This window comes from Fukomys damarensis, unplaced genomic scaffold (genome assembly GCF_012274545.1).
Source record: "Fukomys damarensis isolate Sample0158 unplaced genomic scaffold, DMR_v1.0_HiC HiC_scaffold_4, whole genome shotgun sequence".
Taxonomy (NCBI): domain Eukaryota; kingdom Metazoa; phylum Chordata; class Mammalia; order Rodentia; family Bathyergidae; genus Fukomys; species Fukomys damarensis.
The window spans coordinates 37,421,195-37,444,959 of NW_022900916.1; the positions used below are offsets into that span (position 1 = coordinate 37,421,195).

The 23,765-nt window shown below is 43.6% G+C and overlaps 1 protein-coding gene across 10 annotated transcripts in view; it reads right to left on the reverse strand.

Moving 5' to 3' along the window:
- The window catches only part of Nrf1 (nuclear respiratory factor 1), a 135,767-nt gene that overhangs the window by 7,275 nt on the left and 104,727 nt on the right, over nucleotides 1-23,765 (reverse strand). The window contains exon 14 of one of the 10 annotated variants that reach the window (XM_033757787.1): nucleotides 9,539-9,598. The exons of 8 other annotated variants lie outside the window; for them this stretch is intronic. In XM_033757787.1, the coding sequence (XP_033613678.1) occupies nucleotides 9,539-9,598 (60 nt within the window). Of the gene's footprint in view, nucleotides 1-8,546; nucleotides 9,599-23,765 lie in introns of those variants that run through there. One more of the 10 variants, XM_033757783.1, reaches the window with a different exon arrangement.

Here is a 23,765-nt window from a genome sequence, read left to right on the forward strand (position 1 = left end):
CTGACTCCGGCCGGGAACGGCTGTCCTGGGCTCGTCCCTTCCTCCCACTCAACTCCAGGCTCTGCTGTCCTCTGGCTTGGGTCCTCTTCTGCGGCTCCACGACTCTTTGTGCCAGTCTGTAGAGGCGATGGGTGTATTCACTGTTATCCACGTGTGTCCTGCTTCTAAGCAGGCTGCAATCAGTAGGTACTCAATAAATGTCTTCTATACTCACTGAATAAAACTTGCTTCTGAGATTTAACACATTCCCTTCTAGGGACTTGCTGAGTATGGTAGGAATTTGAGGGCAATGGGCTATGCTCCCATGGGAGGTCCAGCTCAGAAATGAACAGATAATGTTAAAAATAAAAATACTACATTCAGGACTCATCCAAGTAAAACATTTTTTATTATTGTTATTTTTTATACAGATTTCATCTTCTGTATTGTACAACAGCCAGGGAAAAAGCAAATTCGGCCTCTACAACTGCGTGGTGAAATGACTCCCACACAAAGCTGTCTTAGGGTGAAAACTGGTGAGAGCAACCACACATTAAAAGCCTCCCAGAGGGAGAACTTCCATAGAAAGGTGTCACTGGGTAAACTCAGATGCCTTGAAATCGCAGTTCCACTGTGGCAGTCTCAGTTCGCCTCCATTTAAAATAAACAAAATTCCACCCTGTAGTGGGATTTCAACACCCATCCCCCAGCATTTTGACATGGGATTAGATTAAATCGCCTCAGTATCTCTGACCTAGCAGCCTTTATGTCTATGGCAAGGGCAAGGGGGTGGGACCGGAGGCTTTGAAACCCAGGATGCACTAAGTCGGCCGGCTGCCCTTGCAAGAGAGATGATTAAATGCTGAGGAACAGTAATCAGGCTGGGACTGTCCTCACATCTGCTCAGTTTGACCCTGATTAGCCCTAATCTAGAGGTCCATGTTAATCCAAGCTTGTATTCTGGGTCATTTCAATTGATTAAGCAACAGGAAGCCCTTCATGTTCTACTTTAAGGGCTTGGAGTTCTCTTCCCTGTTCAGGTAGACCTTGTACAATCCTAGTAATAAGATTCCCTTGGTCCTCCCTCAGTCTTTGTGCATGGCTGCATATCTCGATTTCTGCTAGGACCCTGGAGGAGGAAACAGGGTGGTGTCCTTCCCTTTCACAAATGAGGCAAGTACCTTTGGCAGATCCCTGGCACAGATTTATGCCTTAAACACTTTCGTAAACTAATCTTTCCTTTTCTTTTTGTTTTATTGAGACAGAGTCTCGCTATGTAGTTTAGGCTGGGTTTGAATTTACTATGTAGCACAAGCTGGCCTCAGATTTGCAGTGATTCTCCTGCCTCAGCCTCCTGACTGCTAGGATTAAAGGTGTGTGATGTACCTGGCACACTCCTTTTAACTCAAAAGTAAATGTAAAATATTTTTTAAAAAAGGTAATCAGGTGCAGTTAGTACATCTGTACTCTGTCACTTGGGAGGCCAAGGCAAGAGGATTGCCAAAGCCCAGGAATTGTAAAGCGAGCCTGGGCAGTAACTGTGAGACCCTGTCTTTAAAAAAGGGTGGGGGGAATCAACAGCCTGAGAGTTGAGTGAATTTTTTTTTCCAAATGACTTAAGTTCATGGTGAGGCCAGACATCTGGGAGCATTCCCATGAACACCTAATGCTTGGGTTGGGCCGGTGGGATCTGGGAGAGGACGATCCTCTTTGGGCTTGTTCAGTGCTGTCCCTCCTCAGGTACCATGGTGACATATGCAGAATTGGCCAAGGAAAAAGAGGAGACTCAGAAACTTCAGGTTCCAAAATAAGAGTTTTGGGCCAGGGATTTAGCTGAGTGGTTCGGAGGCCTGCCTCGCAAGCGCAAGGACCCAAGTTCGATCCCCGGTACCACAAAAAACAAAACAAAACAAAACAAAAAACAAAACAAAAAAACCACCAAAATAAGAGTTTTCTTGTCAAATGACAGCCATTCCAAACCCTCTGGAGGAAATGTTAGCCCTGTCTTTTGATTTCTTAAAAAAACCCCAAAAAACAAAAATAAAAACCACCTGTCGAGTATCACTCATGAGCCCAAATGGTGACACACTCCTCCCAGTCTCCCCTTACCTCCTTACCTCCACAGATGGCAATCATATCCTTCCCGTTGCTCAGGCCAAAACCTCTGAAGGGAGCCTGGGACTTCACCTCCAATACATCAGCAAATCCTGTCAACTCTCTCAGACGCAAGCCCTGGATTCAGCACTGGGCTGCTTCCTGCCATCATTTCTCACCTTCTGCTCCCCTCGCAATCGCCCTACTTAAGCCTGTGCAGAGCTACGCTCCGAAACGATGGGGATGGGGACGTGCTCTGCGAATTGATTCCCCGGCTAGGCCAGCTCTGGACACAGTGTCGACCTGTCACATGTGCACGGACAGAACCTCTTCCTCGGGAGAACACACAGGACACCGACAGCAACACAGGCTGCTCTCACTAGGGCAGCCATTCCTTACATGATGTTGATCAGTCTCTTTCAAGTTCAACCCCCAGTAGGAGACACTCCCCGCCCCAGGATCTTGATGTTGTCTAGGCTGGCCCTGAACTCTTGGGCTCAAGTGATCCTCCTGCTTCAGAAGCCTGAACTGGCATGGCTACAGCACATGCCACCTCCTTCAGCTGAAAAGGTGTATTTCAACAGGCCGTTAATGTAAACATGATTTATTTATTTATTTGTTTGTTTTTTTGAGATAGGGTCTCAGTGTATAGTTGAGACTGACCTGGAACTCACTATGTAGACCAGGCTGGTCTCGAACTAACAGCGATCCTCCTGCCTCAGCCTCCTGAGTGCTGGGATTACAGGCATGCGCCACCATGCCCGGCTCTTAAACATGATTTAATTACAAAAGATAAAGAAGGTACAGGAGGCACAGAAAAAAGTAAATCTCCCTCCTTCCAAGCTGCTCAGTTTTTCTTCTCACAGGAAACTACTGTGGCAGCTTCATGGGTGTTTCAGGTCTCCCGAAGATCACTGGGTATTTGAAGATGTGTGCCTGCTGCACATGCAGGCCTGTGTCCTCCCCCAGGTGAGGTGTGCTGTACGTGGGTTCTTCTACTCTGCTTCTGGTACTGGGGATGGAATCTGGGTCTCGCACATGCCAGGCAAGCACTTGACCATTGACCTAAAACACTAGCCCTGCACTGTGTGGTCTTGGAGCTCTTTCCTTCTATATACCGAGCTTTATTACTTTATTATTATTATTTTGTGTGCTACTGGGAATTGAACTCAGGGCCTTGGCACTGAGCTGTAACCCCAACCCTTTCATCTTTTTAGACAAGGTCTAAATTGCCATGGATGGCCTCAAACTTGTGATCCTAAGTAGCTGGGATGACAGGTGTACCACGAGTGGCTGCACAGAATTCTATTATAGGAGGTGCTTGCATTTGATGAACTAGTCCTCTGATAGGTTCCTGATCTTTTGCTATTAAGCCAAAAGTATATGTAATTTCTCACACATACAATTGATAACCTGTCTGCATAATACCAAGAGCATGATTTCTTGGTCTTAAGGTGTTTATATTTTAAATTTAATAGGTGCAATACTAGGGAACTGTTTCCCTTCCCCAAATTCCTTTCAAGACTTAAAGCAATCTATTGCTAGTAGTAAGAATCAGGATTTAAAACGTTGTAAATGATGAGGAACATACTTTCCCCACCCTGGCATCAGGAATAGAACTCAGGACCTTGCATTTGCCAAGCAGGTGTGGTGCCCCTGAGCTACTCCCCAGCCCAGGAACGTACTTCTGGATAGGGGTCATCCTTGACTCTGTCAGATTACTACTTGGGGGGAAGATCATGCTACTGACTCATAAGCCTGGTCTTGTCTTCTAATACAAGCAATCATTTGTTCACATGGTTACTTGAACCATACGCTGGGCCCTGTGTCCTGCAAAACAAAGGGCCATGAGGTTTGGCAGTGGTCTGTCTCTGATGGAGGAACCAGGGGAGCACTGTGGTAGACCACAGGCGCCAAGGAGAGTAACTTTCAGGGTCATGGCCTTGCACACTGTGGATTTATCATTCATGAGATCATCTCCTCTATTCCTGACCTCTCCTGGGGTAATGCGTTTCATCACTGCCTGCTGTCTAATGGAATTCACTTATTTGAGGAAATGTATTTTTCCTAAGCCTAACCTCTTTCACTGAGCTGATACGATGAAGAAATCTGTATCAGTTTTCGTTTTTTATTTGATACTGGAGTTGAACCCAGGGAACACTGAGGTATTATCTCCAGCCCTTTTCATTTTATTTGGAGACCAGATCTATATAGCCCACATTATCCTTGAACTTGTAGTCTTCCTGCCTCTGCCTCCCAAGTAGCTGGGATTATAGGCATGCACCAACTGTACTTGGCTGAATCTTAAAATACAGTTTAGTTGAGGGCTGGGGTTTTAGCTCAGTGGTGCTACTGCCTGCCTCGCAAATGCAAGGTCCCGAGTTCGATTTCTGCTACCAAAAACAAAAAAACAAACAAACAAAAAGCCAACCAAACAGCAACAAAAAGTTTAGTTGAGCAAGTTTATGTAAGCCTTGCCCACAAGTGCCCTACACTATCCTGTCATTACAACCATATTTGTCCTACCAAAGTTTTCTGAATACTGCACGTACTTGCTCAGGCAGATGCCTAGAATTATTCCCTGTGGCTCTAAGTCCTCCTCCTCCAACAGTTTCCACATCTTTCCATGGTTACTGCAGATGGAAGAGGCCACCATATTCTCTCCTTCCTCATCTGCTTGCCGTGAGATTTGTCAGGACCCGCTTCCAGTTATTGCTATTGTCTATAAATCTACTCACTTGAATTGCTAGCAGGACCATGTCACTGAATATCGAGCAACTTGAGCGTAGTAGGTATTTAATAACTGAATATATGTTAATCATATTTGTCATGATTTTCAGAAAGTGGACTACATTCCCTCTAGCCTTGCCCTCCACAGACTGAAAACCCTTGAAGCCTTTTACTCTGCTCTAGAGTGAGGTCAGATTTATCCACAATCATCTTAAGGTGTGTGATCAACGCTATATGGCAGTTCAGGCACTGCACATGGAAGGCTAAAATAGGCAATCTTCCTGCAGTAAAGGTTTCCAAGTCAGAGGGACCTACACGTGAATCATGGTTCTGCCCTTAGTTCCCTCATGCGTAGAATGGACCACATGGTTTGAATGCAGGTAAGGCCTGGTGTAGTGCCTGGCACACAGTAGATTCACAGTAAGGGTTCACTGCTTTTCAAAGATGACTTTGAAGGAGAGGCTTGAGGAATAGTTGGGGCTGTGGATATTCAACTAAAGCTCTAAGGAGATGGAAGAGAAGCAGGCGGCACATATTGTACAGCAGCATTTTGGTCCTACAGAAATGTATCATTTCTTGAAAATGTAAAGATTAGAGGTAAAACTCAGGAATCAGGCAGGTGGACCAGCAGGGAGTTTCCCCAGAGACATAGCACAGGTCACAACTGGCACCAGAACTGCACCACAAGGGAAACAAAGTAGCTGCCAACTGAGTACACTGGCACTTCTAGTGGCAACTAGATAATCCAGACTAAAGTGCTAATCAATACCAAGAATGTTAAAAATATGATCGGGGGTCTGGGGGTGTAGCTCAGTGGCACAGTGTGCTTGCCTAGCATGCAAAAGTCTCTGAGTTCAAGTACCCCCTCACCCCAAATACATATATATGATGATGATAGCCAGGAATAGGATATCTTGTCACTGTGACAAATTTCTAAACTCCTCCACTGAGCCTTTTCTTTGACTGTGCTGGGGATTGAATCCATGGGCGAGTGCTCCATCACTGAGCCACATTCCCAGCCCTCTAAACTCCAAAAATTCATAGGATAAGCCTGAGCCCAAGCAGAGCAGAGGGCGGCAGTGCAGGTAGGTTACTCAGTACTTCAGTCTGCCCTCCCCTGTCCCACCACAGATAGGGCGGGACAGACAGCTGTGGAAGAATGGGCCTTTCATTCCCTAAACTGGGAAAACTTTGGGAATTGTTGTTTGGTATAACTGAATCTTTCAGCCCAAAAGGCCTTCCAACTTGGCTATGGAAGTTATCTTTATTTTATTATTATTATCATTATTATTATGGTTTTTTTTTTTGGTTTTTTGAGACAGAGTCTCACTATGTAGTTGAGACTGATCTGCAACTCACTATGTAGCCCAGGCTGGTCTCGAACTCACAGTGATCCTCCTGCCTCAGCCTCCCAAGTGCTGGGATTACAGGCATGTGCCACCACGTCCAGCTTGGAAGTTATCTTTAGATGACAGAAAAATATTAATGGTTGAGAGGAAAATAGATAAATAATAAACACCATCGGTGGTGGTGGAAAAGAATTCTTAACCCCCCCATCAAATGATGGCATAATATAGTTTATTGACAAGAACGTTAACCATACACATCAGGAAAACACTGGCTTGAATGGGGAACCAGAAGATCATGACTAGAAGGGATAAAAATAAACAAGTAAGAAATGAAATTATCCATTATTTTATACAACTGCTGAAGTTTTAAAGAAGCATCAATAGCATCTAAAGTGTCTCTAGGAAGGACAGGCAGGCAGAAAGTTTTTTAAAAATCTTTCATTTGCAGGCCTGGAAAAATGTTTACATGAGTGGCTGATGTCTAAGGGAAGCTGTCACTGTGCGAGAGAAATAGGCATGGCACAGAAATATAAGAAGATAGATAGAAATCAGGTAGAGAAGCTTGTCCAGTAGGCAGGCAGTGGAGAGAGAGGCTGAGAGTAACAAACAAGGACCAGATGGAAAGAGGAAAGGCTTAGGGCAAGAAGAGGATTATTAGTACCAAACCAAAGGGAGGTACAGGCAAGCATTATGATGATAAGACAAGAGGCAGAGAGAGAAAAAGCACTTCCTTCCCTGTGTTTCTGTTCCCGTTATATTAGCTGCTACTAGGACATTCAATCCTCCTTTTCCATGCTTTTAAAGTCTAAGGCTTTTGGGTGCATTTGGAGGATTTACGGCTTAAAATATATCCTTCATCTGGCAAACACCAAATATTCTCATGAAGCCCAAAGCAACCTCCCAAGTGCGGAGGTGTACTGGGTGCTTCTCAACACCAACGGCTCTCTCCCTTCTCGCTAGGCAATCTCAAGGCACACTTAGAAAAACTATTTCCTCCAATAATGTTCCCAGCAGTGCCTCTGTCTGGTTGGGACAGTGTTACTCTCTCCTTTGCCTGATTTTACAGAACAGCTCGAAAGTCCTTACAACCCTGTCCCAGAAGTCAAATGTCAAAACTGAATTAATTTTTACTGCTAGTAAATGAATCTCAAAACATATTTTGGAGATACGATTTCATGACATCTTGAAATTATTGCAGATGCCCAGGAACACTGAAATCAGGGTTTTGTGCTTTAGTATTCAGAACCACGGCAGCATATTATCTTGGAAACTGAGCTCACACATGCAGTTGAGCTAACTAACTCATAGACCTGTTGGGCTAAACAGGAAGGCTTCTCACCGCAAATGGCAGCGGAGAAAAGTGTTCCACTAAGACCTGGGGAATATGCACGTGTGCAGGAGGATATGTGATCCAACTACACAAGAAGGGCAAGCGGTGGGTGCCCAGTAAATTCCCAGAAGCCATCACTGGGAAGATGAATGGCAGCAACAGATGAGAGTACCATGTACCAGTACTAGGTACCAGTGTAGGGGCAATTCGTGTGGTAAACAAATAACTTTGTCATTGTTTCTTGAGACAGGGTCTTGCTCTGTAACTCAGGTTGGCCTTGAACTTAGGGCAATCCCCCTGCCTTATCCTCCCAAGGGCTGGGATTATAGTGTGACCACCACACCTAGCAAACAAACACTTTTTAACAGAAAGTAAAGCAGAGATCTATGGCCATACCATCCTGAATACTCCCAATCTTATCTGATCTCAGAAGCCAAGCAGGGTCATGCCTGATTAGTACCTGGGTGGGAGAAAGTGGAGCAATTACGGGAAGCTCAAAAGAAAGTCTCCAGCTGTGGGGGTGGTGGCAGCGCATGCCTATAATCCCAGCCCTAGGGTGGCTGTGACAGAAGAATTGCCATGAGTCTGAGGGCAGCCTGGGTTACACAGTGAGCTCACGGCCAGCTTGAACTACATAGCGAGACCCTGTCTCAAAAAAATAAAAAATAAAAATAAAAATCTCCAAGCTAAGAATGTGCAATCATCAGGTACAGAAAAGACACACAGGAGTTACACAGAATCAGACTGAGATCTGCTTTTCTATTTTATTGCCTTGGCATATTTTAAGTACACCCGGGTATGATGAACTGGCGTATGTTTGTCAGCTACCCCTCCCTCTTCTATTCTCTCTCTCTCTCTTTCTAGTACTGGGGATTGAACTCAGGACCTTGTGCTTGTGATGCAGGTGGCAGAACCACTGAGCTAAATCCCAGCCCCCTAGCCCTGCCTCTTCTATCTGAGCAGAGACAGAGAAGGCAAGAAAGCTTCCAAAGATGCAGTCTTGTGCCCCCCCCCCACTTTTTTGGCATCGGGGATCGAACTCCAGTCCTTGTGCTTACAGCAGCACCACTGAGCTAAATCCCCGGCCTCTAAAGATGCACTCTTCATTTTTCAACCCCTCACTGAGCATAATCTGTAGGGGGACATTTATGAAAAAACAAGAAAACTTTCAGGCTGAAACTTGTGAAGAGTATATCAAGAGCAGAATTACCCTTTCTACTGACAGTGGGATACCTGAAGAGAATGCAGTATAAAGCAGAAATAAGTGGACAGTTATGGGCTTTGACAGTCACACAGAAAGAAATCTATCCCGGTGAAGTTTCATCTTTTTCTAAGCAATCACTTTTATTGGCTATTAATTCTCAGACTGAAAAAGGATTCAGCAATGACTGAGTTTTCCAACAAGCAGAGCCGGGGAGGGCAAGCTGGCCCTGGTCAGGATCCAGAGAGTGCCCTGTGCACTGAACCATGGCACCCGTGTTGCCACTCAGGCTTGAGTTCCTTGTTAAGAAAGGCAGTAGCCAAAAAGCACATAAGCTGCCAGGATCAGGCTAACCCCAGTGCAGTGCCCTTTCTTCATGTTGATGTGCTGCTGTAACACTGGTAGTAAGTAATCTTTGAAACACTCCAGTGTTGCCTTGAGGGCTGGAATCCCACATCAGTGTCCAGCTTGCAAAGTCCCTTAGTTTTGACATCCATGAGTTTCTTCTTCACTGGTACAACTGGAACCATCTTGGAGTCCTGGAATCCACTGGGCCAGTAAACTTCATCTTGATCGAGTATTTATTCTCCCTTTCCTATCTGAACTGTACTTGACACAGTCATATTGTTACTGGGACAAATTCTTTATAAAAGAATCCCAGTTAATCAAGGAAAAAGGAAGAGTAACACCAGAAATGTGCAATTATCCATGGCTCCTAAAGCTACTGGGCGACAGGATGATGGGGATGGCATCGTAGGGGCAACACACTGTCCATGCAGAAAGCAGAGCCTGGACTGGCAGCCGCCTTGTAGTTATTCCACCCTCAGCTGCTTCCTGCTTTCCCCACAGATGAACCCACCTGCAGCCTTCTTGCCAGGATCCACTTGCAACCTCCATAGTCTGCCATAAAGAGGCCTGACAAGAACACAGAACTGTTAAAAAGCACTGGGCAAGATGCACTAACAGAAGCTGCTGCAGCTCAGCAGCTCCCCATATACCCAGGTGCACAGAGCACCCGGCATCTTTGATGCCTGCCCACGGAGTGTTTAACACCCTGCAGTGAACATGCCCACTCATGAGTGCTGATGGGGCACAGGTTTATAGAAGGACAACCTGGAGTCCAGCTCTCAGTTGAGCTGAGGAGGGTAGGTCACCACTCTCTACTTCCCCCTCTTAACTAGCACTTAAGATTTTTTTGGTAGCCTACTTACCTTCCTAATTATGTCTTCTTTTAAGCTAATATGAAAATTAATTTATATTCTCTTAGTACCCAGCACTGGGGTAGGGGGTGGAGAAGATAGTCCAGGCTTACAATGGCTTGTTTAAAAAAACTGTCCAGGGATTTAAAATGTGTCACAAGTAATCAGGATGACAATCTGTATGTGATAGCTCAGAGTCAGCTATATATGTTTATAAAACTCACAGATTTCTTCTGTCTCTTAGAGCTAATATGAACATAAGTACCCAATGGTTACATGATTTAAGTTATTTAGAAAAAAGATGCTGTCTTAATTTGAGGTGGTACCGTTAGTTCACATGGGCTTCTCCCAGAAGACGCAGCAACTGTGTGGTAGCTGCTGAAGGCAGACCAGCAGAGGAAGCCAGACTGAAAACACATCTGGTCCCAAGGGCAGCTGAGAAGGGAAGGTGCTAGTAACACAGCACTCTACCCCACGAGCTCTGTCCACCTCCACCTTGTCTGTACAACCAATAAATCACACATGCTCTTGGCCCCTGAGGGGTCACATGCCCTTTTGTTTTAGTCAGAGGCTATTTAACAAGAAAATAACTCTCTGGGTCAATGGCAGGTTCGTGAGCTGAGGGAAGAGAAGCCCAGGGAGAGGGTTAGTTGAAAGTGGGTATTCCTGAAGTAAATCCCTTTCAGTCACTATAATTCAGTTTTGCTTTGCTTGTTTAAGCAAGAGGTAGGAGTAGGGAAAGGTAATTCTTGGAGGAAAAAAAATTAATATGAAAGGATAAAGAACACAGTCCAGGTAACATGGCTGGGAGGAGTCATTCCAGAAGCACCCAGGAATACTTTTTTTCTCCTTCCACCAAGTCTGAGGCAGATACTCCAAGGCTTTCAGAAGCAGTTACAACATTTTAAGAAGTTCAGATCAATCTCTAAAGCAGCACTGTGCTGTTCAACTCCCTGTGACGATGGACATGTGCTATGTACTGTCCAACATGGTGGCTACAGAGCACTTTAAATAGGATCAGCGTAAGACAGGAGCTATGTTTTAAATTTTACTTGATTATAATTAAGTTTAAATAACTGGAGTGCAATTCTAAAACTCTACCAGAGTGTCAACTCTATATCATAAATGTGCACATCAAATGCACATACACACACCACTACCACCACCACCATAAGAATTGTCTTTGTTAAGGTGGAAACCCAATCTCAAACTGAATGCTTTGTATTCACCTAAAATATATTTCTTGGGCATTTCCTTTACTTATATTATATCAGAAGCTCTTTCCTTCACTGCCTTACCCCATCAAGTCATTCCAGCATTCTTCAGCCCCCTAGGCCCCGATGCGGAAACTCTATCAGCAGTAGGAACAATACAGTGTAGATGGGCATCACAGTGCTGTGAGCAGTGAGGACAACTGAGCTCAGCAAAGGCAGAAGAATTGCTGGACGCCTCATGAGTGAGCCAATCTGATAGCAAGGCCTTTGTAGTACAGCTCAGAGTGGTGTCTCGGTTTCCATATTTAGACCTGTCAATGATTCTCAGATCCAGCTTTACAATAGCAAAGATGTTTCTATTTCATTTTGAAAACTCCATTTATGCTCCGAAAATCTCTAAATTGGGCCCTTTCTAATAACGAAGATTTGGTGTAATTATAATGTCACAGGTAACTGTGCTGACAAAGCAAAACCAATGGGTCTCCTTGCTGAGCCTTTGCTCTCAGTCTAACCAACAGGAGGAGAAAAGAGGCTTTGTCAGGAGCAGATGTGCAGTGGGAGGCCAAGAGAAAGAAGATCTGTTGAATGAAGCAGGTGCCACTTAGACATTCACTTTACTGACTCCAACCACAACCTCCCCTTCATCTGATATCCTGCTCCTGGCAGGAGGATGGAGAGGGAGCATCACACAAAAAGGAAGCATGTTGATCCTTTTCGGATTACTGCTTCTGCCAGGCCACTGCTGCTGGATTCTGCACATTTGCTCTTTATTAAGCAAATGGCAGAGCTGGGCTCTGGGAAGTGAATCCCTGTATTTACACAGGTAACCTGAGAGCCAGCGGGCCCCAAACCATTCTGGCTGTGATGTGCAAGCTATTAGAGTTAATAACAGTGCGTTGACATTCCTTCAAAATCCTAATGGAAGCATAAATAAAGAGGAAAGTTCCTTTACTCAAAAACCTTAAAAACTTTATTCTCCAAGAATTTGTCTGGTTATGATACTCTGGTTCCTGTGTGAACACTGACTAATGCCCTTTTTACATGCTAACACTGACCTTTTCATCCATGTGTTGGATAGAAATGGTTCCAATTAAACTTATCCACTTGTGGCTCTCAATGTGGTATGGTATAAAAAAATTTTTTTTTCCTTTGCAAAATCTGCCTTTAATGCCAGGCAGGGTTCTGTCTTAGTTACAAAGAATTGAAATCTTCTAAATAACTGCAATCTGCTTTTGTTTTTTTGTTTTTTTTGTACCAGGGATTGCAATTGGGGCCTTGTGCTTATAGGCAGGCAGCAGAACCACTGAGCTAAATCCCTGGCCCTGGAATCTGCTTTTGTACACAGAGATTCACAAGGATCCGGGGACCTCAGGGGGGAGGTGAATGACATACAGAAGCCTGTAATGTGCCCCTGAGGATGCTGCAGTAGAGGAGACTATGGTCACTGGTGTCACCTGCTAGATGCAGGGATCTCCTGAGAACCTCTGTCCACCAGCCCTGACCCGAGTCAGAATGTCCTGGTTCATAATAGTTCACAGAATATTGCCCCAAGCTGGGAATACCTGCCACAGTCAGACTGAAGAGTGGATAAAGGTACTCCCTGGTAGCTTGACAGTGTGCTAATTTCCTCTGGGGTCCCAAAGAGCCAACAACTAAAGTCATCCAGCCTTTAACACCACACCTAAAAGCTCTATATGAAGGCCACAGTCATGGCTCAAGTGCAAGTTCAGAATAGTGAGCAAGGGCCAGGGGCCCAAGGTTTCAATGTACCCTCTTGTGTTCTGTATCTTTGAATCTTCAAGCACAGAGCCTGTATTAGCATTTCTTGGAGTACAAATGATGAGTGTTTTGAGGCCAGATCAGTTTTTAAAATAAAATTGTGTGTGTATGTGTGTGTTACTAAGGATTAAACACAGGGACTTTGCAATGAGCTACATCCTCACTCCTTTTTTTTTTTAATCATCAAAGATTATTTTTATTTTATTTTATTTTATTTTTTGCAGTACTGGGGATTGAACCCAGGGTCTGCATCCTCATGCCTTTTCTATATTTTATTTTGAAACAGGATCTCCCTAAGTTACTAAATTAACAAGCTGGGTTCAAACTTGCAATCCTTTTGCTGACACCTCACAGAATGCTAGGATTACAAATATGCATCACTACACTCAGCTCACACCAGTTTATAAAGACAGAAGGAGGATGACATATCTTTGGAGGCACAGACTTTGCAAGGAGAAAGATGGCTGAAACCACAATGACAGGAGATCCTGCATGAGGCAGTGCTGCTCCCTCTATTTTTCTTTTCTTTTTCTTTTTTCTGAGATAGGGTTTTGCTGTGCAGTTCAGGCTGGCTTTAAACTCACTATGTAGCCAAGGCAGGCCACGAGCTTGTGGTAATCTACCTGCCTCAGCCTCCTGAATGCTGAGATTACAGGTGTGTACCACCAGACCTGGCTTCTTCCTTCTAAAAGTGCCAATAGCACAGCACCATTGTAGAAGGCAAAGCAAAGAGCCAAGGAACCACGCCAATGGAAACCCTCTTGCCATGAGGCCTGTCTGAGGTATGACAGAAAAGGCTGGCCATTCTACATAATTAATCTCAGTATACTTCAGGGACACACTACACTTCCCAATCAGGAGCTTCCTGAAGTGGAGATTCTTTACTTTCTCTCCACAAATAAAGCCTCACTGACCTACATTCTAAGAATATTTCCCCAAATGAGTCCTTTGAAGATGATTCCCTGCCCCCCCCTTTTTTGGTATTGAACCCAGGACCTTTATACTAAGCCACATCTCCAGATCTTTTATTATTTTGCTAAGCTGCCCAGTCTTGCGATCCTTCTGCCTCAGCCTCTTGGAGTTCTGGGATTATAGTCATGCACCATCATGCCTAGATGGTGTGAGTTTTTAATAATTGTAACGGCAGTAACAGCAGCAGTGAAATAGAGATGGTGGTGGTCAATAGGAGTGCTCAGCCAGGTGTGGTGGCACACCCTGTAATCTCAGCACTTGGGAGGCTGCAGCAGGAGAATCACTGACAGTTTGAGGCCAGCCTGGGCCTTTTGAGACCTTGCCTCAAAAACAAAACAAACAAAAAATAGTTACTGCTGCCCCAAAATTAGTAGCACTATTATATTTCTCTGGATGGAGAGATTGGGAACTCAGGAAAACTGTCACTTTAGGAGGAAGAGGACTTTAGGAGGTCATTATGAAGGAAGTAGGAAAGGAGGACAAGCTTTCATCCCTGAGCCGTCCTTTCCTTCCTTTGGTGCCATGAGAGAGGATGGGTGGGTAATGCCTACAGGCCAGCGAACTGCACAGCTACTGCACATCTGTGATCCCCTTTTCAGCAGCAGCTGTGCTTCAGTGTGCGATGTGAATTCATCCAGGAGTAACAACCTTGTAACCCACCTGGCTTGGGAGGTCTGATTCTCTTGCGGGCCGTAATAAATCCTATAACTACGAGAAGCTTGAACCCTGGAGGAGGTTAAGGGGAAATAAGCAAGTGGCCTGTGTCATGAATAAAATAGACTAGGAAGTGAGTTTAGGTGTCATCATTGCCTCCCTTCTCAGGTTTTCCTACTCAGAACTCTGCAGTGCCTAAAAATAGGCCAGCCCTTCTTGTAACTTCCTGCCTGGCTGTTTACTAGCTGCGGATTACTGCGGTCATTTTTTTTAAGCAAAGCCATGCTGTCTATGAGCTGAGAAGGTCATCAGGTGACAGGCTCAGGAGGATTCTTGTGGCTGTCCCCTGTGCAGAGGGGGCACAACTTGCCAGGAGACCACAGTATTTTTGCTGTAGCTATCAGATCGGCATTAACCAAGCTGACTTTAGGCAATGATGGCAAAGTTCTGTATCTGCATAGTCCACTATAGCAACGACTAGGTACATGTGCCCATTTAAATCTAAATGTGAATAAAGTAAAAATGTAGTATCTCAGGCCACATGTAGCTGTTTATCACTTGAAACATGATTAACTGTCTCTTAAATTTTAATTCATTTGCATTTAAATTCAAATAGCCACATGTAACTAACAGCTATCACCTTGGTGCAATATTATCATTTCACTTATTTTTTAAAATTTCAAAATTAAAAATTTATTTATTTATGATACTGGGGATCAAATTCAGGACCTTGTGCTTGGTGAGGCAGGCGTGATGCCACTGAGCTAAATCCCCAGCCCTACTATGACTTTTTAACTTCAAAAGTGAGGAAAATAAAGCTATCATTCTATATAGTCTGGAAAATAGTAACCACACCAAGTACCAGTTTAATGAGATTCACAATAAAGATAAGAGTTTTATCTTTTTTCTACCTTCTTTACTTCCCAGAATGGGTAGTTGGCAAGTGGCCAAGAAGGGGAAGGAAAGTAGCCCACATTGGTTGGGAGGAAGAGCACTGGAGATCAGGGCTTGATTTCTGGTTTTACCGCACCTTCCAAAATTTGTTCCACTCACCTCACTGGAGAAGACAGAACGACACAGAGACTGCTTGGGATGTGCAAGAAGATGACGGTGGTGGCAATAATATTAAGCAAAGAAACATAGAAAAAGGAAAACGATGAAGACCCTAAGTATGTAATTATGCATAGTGCTTAGAGTCAAGCAAAACAGCACCAAATGGAAGTGGTGATTTCCCCAGTGGGACATCTAACCAACATGTTTCCCCCAATGACAACTGTTCATTCTAAGAGAACAGCTGATTGGGTCACATGGGGAAAAGCCTCTGCAAAGGAAGCTGTCTCCTGGCGGGGTCTTGGGCAGGCAATGGCATCGCTGTTCCAGGCTGCTGCACACTGCTGTGTTCCTGGTGCAGCAGTCAGCTGCAGGCCTATTCACTGTGCTCCCTTCCTGTCTCTTCTTTCTGAGCCCCAGTGCCCAGTTCTCTTATCCTTTTTTTTTTTGGTGGTGGTACTGGGGACCGAAACTGAATCCAGGGCCTTCACACTGAGCTATACTCTCAGCCATTTTACATATTTTTAAAATTTTGAGACAGGGGGCTTTCTTTCCCAGGCTAAGTTTTGACTTGTGACCCTCCCGCCTCAGCCTCCCAGGGTGCTGGGGTTGTAGGCACGTGCCACCACACCCAGCTTCTCCTCATATTTCTCATAAGAAGTAATCTTTTTAGGTCTGTGAATATGCCTCTTTCTCTTCCATTTAAAAAAGGTGTATGAGGGCCAGAGATTAAGCTCAGCGGTTAGGTGGCCGGCCTTGCAAGTGCAAGGACACAAGTTCAATCCCCGGTACCAAAAAAAAAAAGGTGTATGATTTGGAAGGGAAAGCAGCTGTACCACAAATGAATCTTAACTCACATTTCTTGCAGAATAGGCAATGCCTCAGTTTGGTCTGACTGAGTCCATCCTAGAGTCTTCATTTCCTTTCAAGTCACTTACTTACCAACAAGTGGGTCGGTGGGAAAGACAGCCAATTCCCTTTTGGAGGGTATCCTCAAATCCTACAGTTACCACCTGTGCTGCTCCTCAGGGGTCCTTCAAGTATGTGTGCGTGTGTGTGTCTAGGGGGTCGAACATATCCTGGGACTCACAGCTCACACAAAAACCTTTGTTCAAAGGCTTTGTGTATTAAGTCCTGGAGAGGCACTGAATTTGTCACTTTGGATTAAATGTACAAATATTATCATAGAATGCAACTGCATTTTTAAAGTTATTATGGTTTATGGTGACCGAAAATGCATTCTTACTACAAAACTTTAATATATTTATTCATTTAAACATTGAAACACCAAAGCGAAAAGCACACTGGCAACACTGATTAATGTTTCTAAATTAGATACTTGCATCTCCACCAGCTCTTGGGAACAAGTGCAATATGCTGATGTGCTCAGTGAATGAAAGAAGCAGAGTCACCCTCACAAATGAAGGTGGAGTTCAACGCAGTTGCTGAGATCTGAAGAGACGCAGTCACTTTAAGAGTAAAAACATCCACACTAACTACTGCAAACTGTACTGGAGGAGAACAGAAGGCTCAGGTAAGGATAATGACAAAACCTAAAGAAGGAGCCTCTACACAATGTCACCTTATACTGCCCCCAGCCAACTTGACTGAAAAGGCCTCTGACCTAGTCTCATTTTTTTGACAGAGGGTCCTGCTATGTAGTCCAGGCTGGCCTTGAACTCACTATATAACCCAGGCTGTTCTCAAACTCAGAGATCCTCCTGTCTCTCGGTGCTGGGATTATAGGCATGTGCCATTACATCTGGCTCTCTATTTTCATTTTTTACAGGCTCTACCTCTGGAGTATAAATCCTTCAACTGTAAAATGGGCACATGGAGCTGTTTGAAAAGCGGGAAAGCAGGGCCTACAACAATCCCGTGCACTCCTACACTTTAACCTGCCATGAAGAAAGACAGACGAGGGCTGCCAACGACAGCTAATCAGAGTTTCCTGTGCACAGTGTGTCTGTGTGTCTGGCACCATGCTAAGCCCTTGACAGGAATCATCTTGTTCATTGCTCCCGATACCTTATGAGTACCCTAATTTTATAGCTAAGGCTTAGAGAGGTTAATTTGTCTGCCCATGATCACAGAGGTTATTAGAGTATGCAGTATGAGAAGCATCAAGCTCCTGTAGGCCTACTCATCTCCCTTGCCCTTCCGCCTTCCTACTCTCAACACACCAGAACAGACAACCACAAAGTTAAATGATCCTCACAACTTTTCTTCTCCCTGGGGGTGGAGATCAAGCCCAAAGCCTGGTCAGACTAAGCCATGCTCCGCCACTAAGCAACATCCTAACCCTTCTGTAGCAGAATCTTAAGTCTCTGGAGTGCCTCTGATCTAATTAACATCTGATCAAAGCTAGGGATCCCACGAAAATACAAATAATTTTGTATAGATATCTCAGTATCCAGAAGTTCAGGTTAAGGACATCCTAATATTCTTGTAATACACATAAAGGAGGTTTTCATGGAAAATAAAAACACTCACATGATGCTTTCTTTGTGTCCAGCTGGACTCACCTCATTGCAGGCTGGCCTTACAGCCATCCTCTCTCACTCAAGGCTCCCAGAATTGGAACACTCTATATGCTCCAATCTCTCAAATGGGGACACTACCCAAGAATGCTGCTCCCTTCTCTGAACCATCACTTTTGTTATTCCTCTTGGCAGAAAGATCAATTTTCCCTTTCTATTTGTTTGTTTGTTTTGAGACAGGGTCTTGCTACATGGTTCAGGCTGGCCTCAAACTCACTATGTATCCCTGGCTGGCCTTGAACTCACGGCAATCCTCCTGCCTCAGCCTGGGACTATGGCATGTATCACCATGCCCAGACTGCTTTGTTTGTTTGTTTTTGTTTTGGTACCAGGGATCCAACTCTGGACCTTGCACTTGCCAGGCAGGTGCTTTGCCACTGAGCTAAATCCCCGGCCCTTGGCCCTGAATTCTTGATCCTCCTGTCTCAGCCTCCTGCATGCTGGGATTAAAAGCATGTAGCACCATATACACTAAAAGATCAATTTTTAAAAATATATTCCAGGACTGGGGATTTAGCTCAGAGGTGCCACCACTTGTCTCACAAGTACAAGGTCCCGAGTTCAATCCTTGGTACAAAAAAAAAGAAAAAGATATTCCATCAAGCATAGATGAAACTGAATTCATATCATATGAAATGAATTGTTTATAAAGTTTTTAACAAATCCAAAAACAAACAGGAATGTGAAAGAAGACATTTAGTGTTAAGAGAAGACAGAGCATTTTCTTCCTAAGGGATTTTCTAAATTGATACAGTTTGACTTAGCAGTAGGCTGGGTGGTAAAATGTACTTTTTTGGGGGTGGGGGGAACCAGAGATTGAACTTGGGACCTTGTGCTTGCAAGGCAGACATGGTGCCACTGAGCTAAATCCCTGGCCCAAAATGCACTTTATTTTGCAGTACAGCAAGCTTGAGTGGGGTCTCTCTCTCAGTTGTGGGAAATTTCATGTTGAAGAGTTCTGACTCCTGCCAGGGCCAGGCCTGAACAAAGAAAGACCCGTAGCCCCAGAGATACATGAGAACTGCTCTTTCTGTAAGTGTAGCGTTAATGCCTTGTCATTGGCTTTAATTTTTAAACAGCCCTATAGTCCATTTCCCTTTATCCAGGGCACAAGGTCACAAGGTTTAGACCCCAGACCGTAAACACAACAACATAAGGTGGTGCCACTAAAATACTTGTGAGGATAAAAACAGGTGAAAATAAGGCCTTATTCCTCTAAATGAACTTACAAGTTAGTGTAATGTTCATTCCTCCAAAATATTCTTTGGAATTTTGAATGATTTTTTTCCCCCTCCAAATTTAAAGGTAGGATTTCACTAACTGCTAGTGTTGACATCACAATAATAAAAAGTTATGGTACAGAGAACAAGCAAACAGATAAATGGAAACAGAGGTGCTCTCCCACAAGATTCTCCATACCCTATTTAAGAACTCTGCATATGATGATGATATTTCAAAAAGAAAGAATGGATTTCAACCTTTTAAAGGAACTAAATGATGCAGGGGAAACTGTGCTATGTAGAGGGGAAAATACCAATTTACATAATCTACATAATCTACATAATGCCACACATTAAAATAAATTTCAGATATGTTATAATAATCAAAATAAAAAGACCATATTAGAATTGGAAGAAAATAGTTAACCTAATTTTGAAGACAGAGAATATTCATTAAACATAAAAGCAATAGACAAATAATTAGGGAAATAAAATGAAGGTCACAGAAGTGAAACAAATTAGGAAAAATACAACAAGCAAAATAAAGAGGTTATGTCATTAATATATGAAAAGTTTTTCATAATAATGAAAAAGAAAAATGTTCCATCACTGGGCCAGGGATTTAGTTCAGTGGTTCTGCCACCTGCCTCGCAAACATAAAGTCCTGAGTTCAATCCCTGGTAGCCTCCCCCGCAAAAAATCAAAACAAAAACCAAAATGAAACAAAAAAAACAAAGCAAGCATGGTTGAGGTAGAGATCAAATAAAACCATGGTAAGACTGAACAAAGATGGTGTCACCTTTATTTTTTTATTTTTATCTTATTTATTTATTTACTTTTTTGAGACAGGGTCTTCCTATGCAGTTCAGGCTGGCCTTGAACTCACTATGTAGCCCAGGCTGACCTCGAACTGGTGGCGATCCTCCTGCTGGGACTTCAGGTGTGTGCCACCACATCTGGCCAGTGTTACCTTTATGATAAAAAAATTAATATCCTAAATAATCAACAATAGGGAATTGGGTAATTATAAAAAATATGATGAAATATTAGCAAGCATTATAAAACAAGCTTTTAAAAATATTTAACGATACAAAATGGCTAAGATATTTCAAAGCAAATTACCCAATTACTACTGATGATGTGATCCTATTTAGGTTAAAAAAAAAGTTTTTTATGAATAGGATAGTCCAGATTTTCTGGGCATGGTGGCACATCTCTGTAATCTCAACACTGGGTTGTGGGGAGGGCAGCAGAGGCAGGATCACCACCAGTTAGAACCAGCTGGGATACCTAGTGAGTTCAAGACCAGCTTGAAGACATTGTGAGATCCTGTCTTTAAAAAAAGAGGGCCAGATTCAACAAAAAACCCAAACATTCTACTGGGTGGAATTATGAATGATTTTCATGAGAAACGAATGAATGAATGAATACGTGCCCATGGCAAATGCTGTCTGTGCCTTCTTTTTTCTTGTGGCATTATTAGAAAGGGTATCAGCTAGTTTAAAAAATGTTGACTTTCTTAGCAATTCCAGTAAGTCTTGATTACTTAGAAATTTCAGTCTGCCTGCCCCCCACATCTCACTTTTAGGAAGGAAAAGCAGCTGGATGAATTTGTAATAAGATCTCAGATACTCTTTTGTGAGACAGGGTCTTGCTTTGTAGTGCAGGCTGGCCTTGAACTTGCAGAGATCCTCCTGTCTCAGCCTCACAAGTGTTGGGATTAGAGGCATGCACCACCACACCTGGCTATAGATCTCAGATACTCTTAAGAGCACAGGTGGTCTGAGGTGGCAAGTGCCAGTATATTCTTATCTTTCATTATTTGTTTGTTTTTGTTTTTTGAGACAGGGTCTCACTATGTAGTTGAGACTGACCTGGAACTCACTATGTAGCTCAGGCTGGTCTCGAACTCACAGCGATCCTCCTGCCTCAGCCTCCCCGCTGAGATTACAGGTGTGTGCCACCACGCCTGGTATCTTTCATTATTTTTGCACAATGGGAAGGAGGAGAAAAGGTCTGCATACCTATTCCCTGCCTACCCTGCTCCCCAAATGAACAGCTGTATCTGCTGGTCTTGGAGACCATAAGTCCTGGAAGTACAGGGGACCTGCAGCCCAGCAGAGAGGTGGTAGAAACAAAGGATACAAAGAGGCTAAGGTGGGTGACTTCTTATGTTAGGACATGTTAGGAGGAGAACAGTATGGAGGTAATCATGTTTGGTTTTGTTTGTTTTTGAGACAGGGTCTCACTATGTAGTTCATGTTGTCCCTGAACTCATTATGTAGCCCAGACTGACCTCAAATTCACAGTGATCCTCCTGCCTCAGCCTCCTGGGCGCTGGAATATATGAACACTACCATGCCTGGAAGAGGTAATGTTTTTGCTTTGTTTTGTTTTTTTAAAGATGAAGTAAAGGAAGGAACTCTTTCAGTGGTCTTTCCCAGCCTTTGGTAATTCTATGTCCATGTGAATGAAATGGTACCTGCGAAAATTTTCAAATTGAATCAACCAAACCATAAAATGCCATCCTAGAATACCAAAGATTCATTTATATCGACTGAAAAGGACAGAGAACAAAAGTGAAATAAAGCCATGCTGGTGTTTGAGTAGTTCCTGTAGTGGTGCATGGAGGGGCATCAGTATTCAGACAAGAGAGTATGTCTTTGGGTTACATGGTGCCAGTGCATTGCTTTTGTTGGGTCCAACTTGGCAGCCCAGAATGCAAACCTCTGCCATGCATGAATAATTCTGTAACACCATCCTTGGGATGCCACTTTATACCCTTGCTTCCTGGCCACTGCCACTGGTTACTGTACCCCCCTGAAGCCCTCCATGCAATTGCCCTCCATGTGCTAGTTGTATCCCAAACTCTGCTCCAGGACTCAACTATAAACAAATTGCTCTTAGAAGAGTCATCTGCTAGTTGGATTGTTATTTAAACATACTCTGAATCTGTGATGTTTTTCTTTAGTAGTGTCCACCTTCAAATTAGTCTATGTCTACAATTAGGACCTTATCCTGTCATTCTTCTTGATAAGAAACTGCTCCCAATTAAAAAACAATCAAACTTGATTTACTGGCAAATGCTACACTTGCCATTACACAAGTGACAAAGATGGGCAACAGGATACTACCTGGAAGAATGATGCAAAGAGAAACCCTTTAAATTCTAGCCAGATACCGAATTAGCTGTTGAAGTGGGAAAATCCAGACTAGTCCTAGAGTAAATCCTATAGCCCTATGGGCGAAAATGTTGTAAGATGGAAGGAATATGAAATTATCTGGATCATCTCCAATACTAGCTTCACTCTCTGGCTTCCCAAGGGTAGACAAAATGACTGGGCTTTGTGTAAAGTTGCTAGGATGAGGCACTAGACAACAATCTGACTTGACCAGAGGAGCTACACTGAGAAAGGGGTAAGTTAACTTTCAAGGACTAAGTCAACAAGCATTGGGAATCACAAACAGGATGACCTACCTGTTTTGAGGGAACCACTTTTTGAGCTGGGGTCTTGCTCTGTCACTCGGCTGATCTTAAATTTGTGGGTTCAAGTGATCCTCCAGTCTCAGCCTCCCAAGTAGCTGGGACTACAGGCATATATCACCATGCTTAGCTGGAACTATGGACTTTTATGGGATGTAGGCCAGAATCTTCTCTTATTACAAATGTAGCCAACAACATGAAATCCAGCACTAACTAGTTTACAAGAGACAGTCTCCAATACTGAGTATGGTTCAACTTCACTGTATGGCTGAACAGGTCTACTTGGTAGATACCCAGGTGGTCCTTAATCTTAACTTATAAATACATCCATTAGAAAAGGTGAGGTTGAGGAGGAGGCAGAACTATAAAGCAATCTGTTCTCACCCAGGCAGGTCCTTGATTAGAATGGGTAACAAAGTCTCCTACCAAACCCACAAAGAAGACTACTTTTAGCAGTTTCATCAGAAGTAATAGCAATCAAACTTCAAAAGAATGTCTTATAACTAGATATCCTACCTTCTGTTCAGAGGAGCTTAGGACTCAGATGAGAAAAGCAAACAGTATGGAAATAGAGGTAGGACTCTAGCCACAGTGAGATATTTTCTTTAATTCAATCTAAGGCCCATTTCATCCTGAACATACATAGCTGTAAGATGCCCTTTATCCTGCAGCTATCTGGCTAAGATCAACCCCATCTCCATTTAGTTTTTTTTTCTTCTTTTGAGACAGAGTCTTGCTATGTAGTTCAGGCTGGCCTTGAACTCACTATATAGCTCAGGTTGGCTTCGAACTCATGGTCATCCTCTTGCCTCAGCCTCCCAAGTGGCAGACAAAATGATTCGGCTTTGTGTAAAGTTGCTAGGATGAGGCATTAGGTGCTTCTGCTACCATGCCTGGCTAACCTGTATCTTCATTTACATTAGTTCAAGAAAGCCCCTAGCCTCAAGAAAAAGCAGGTGGTAGTTGTAGT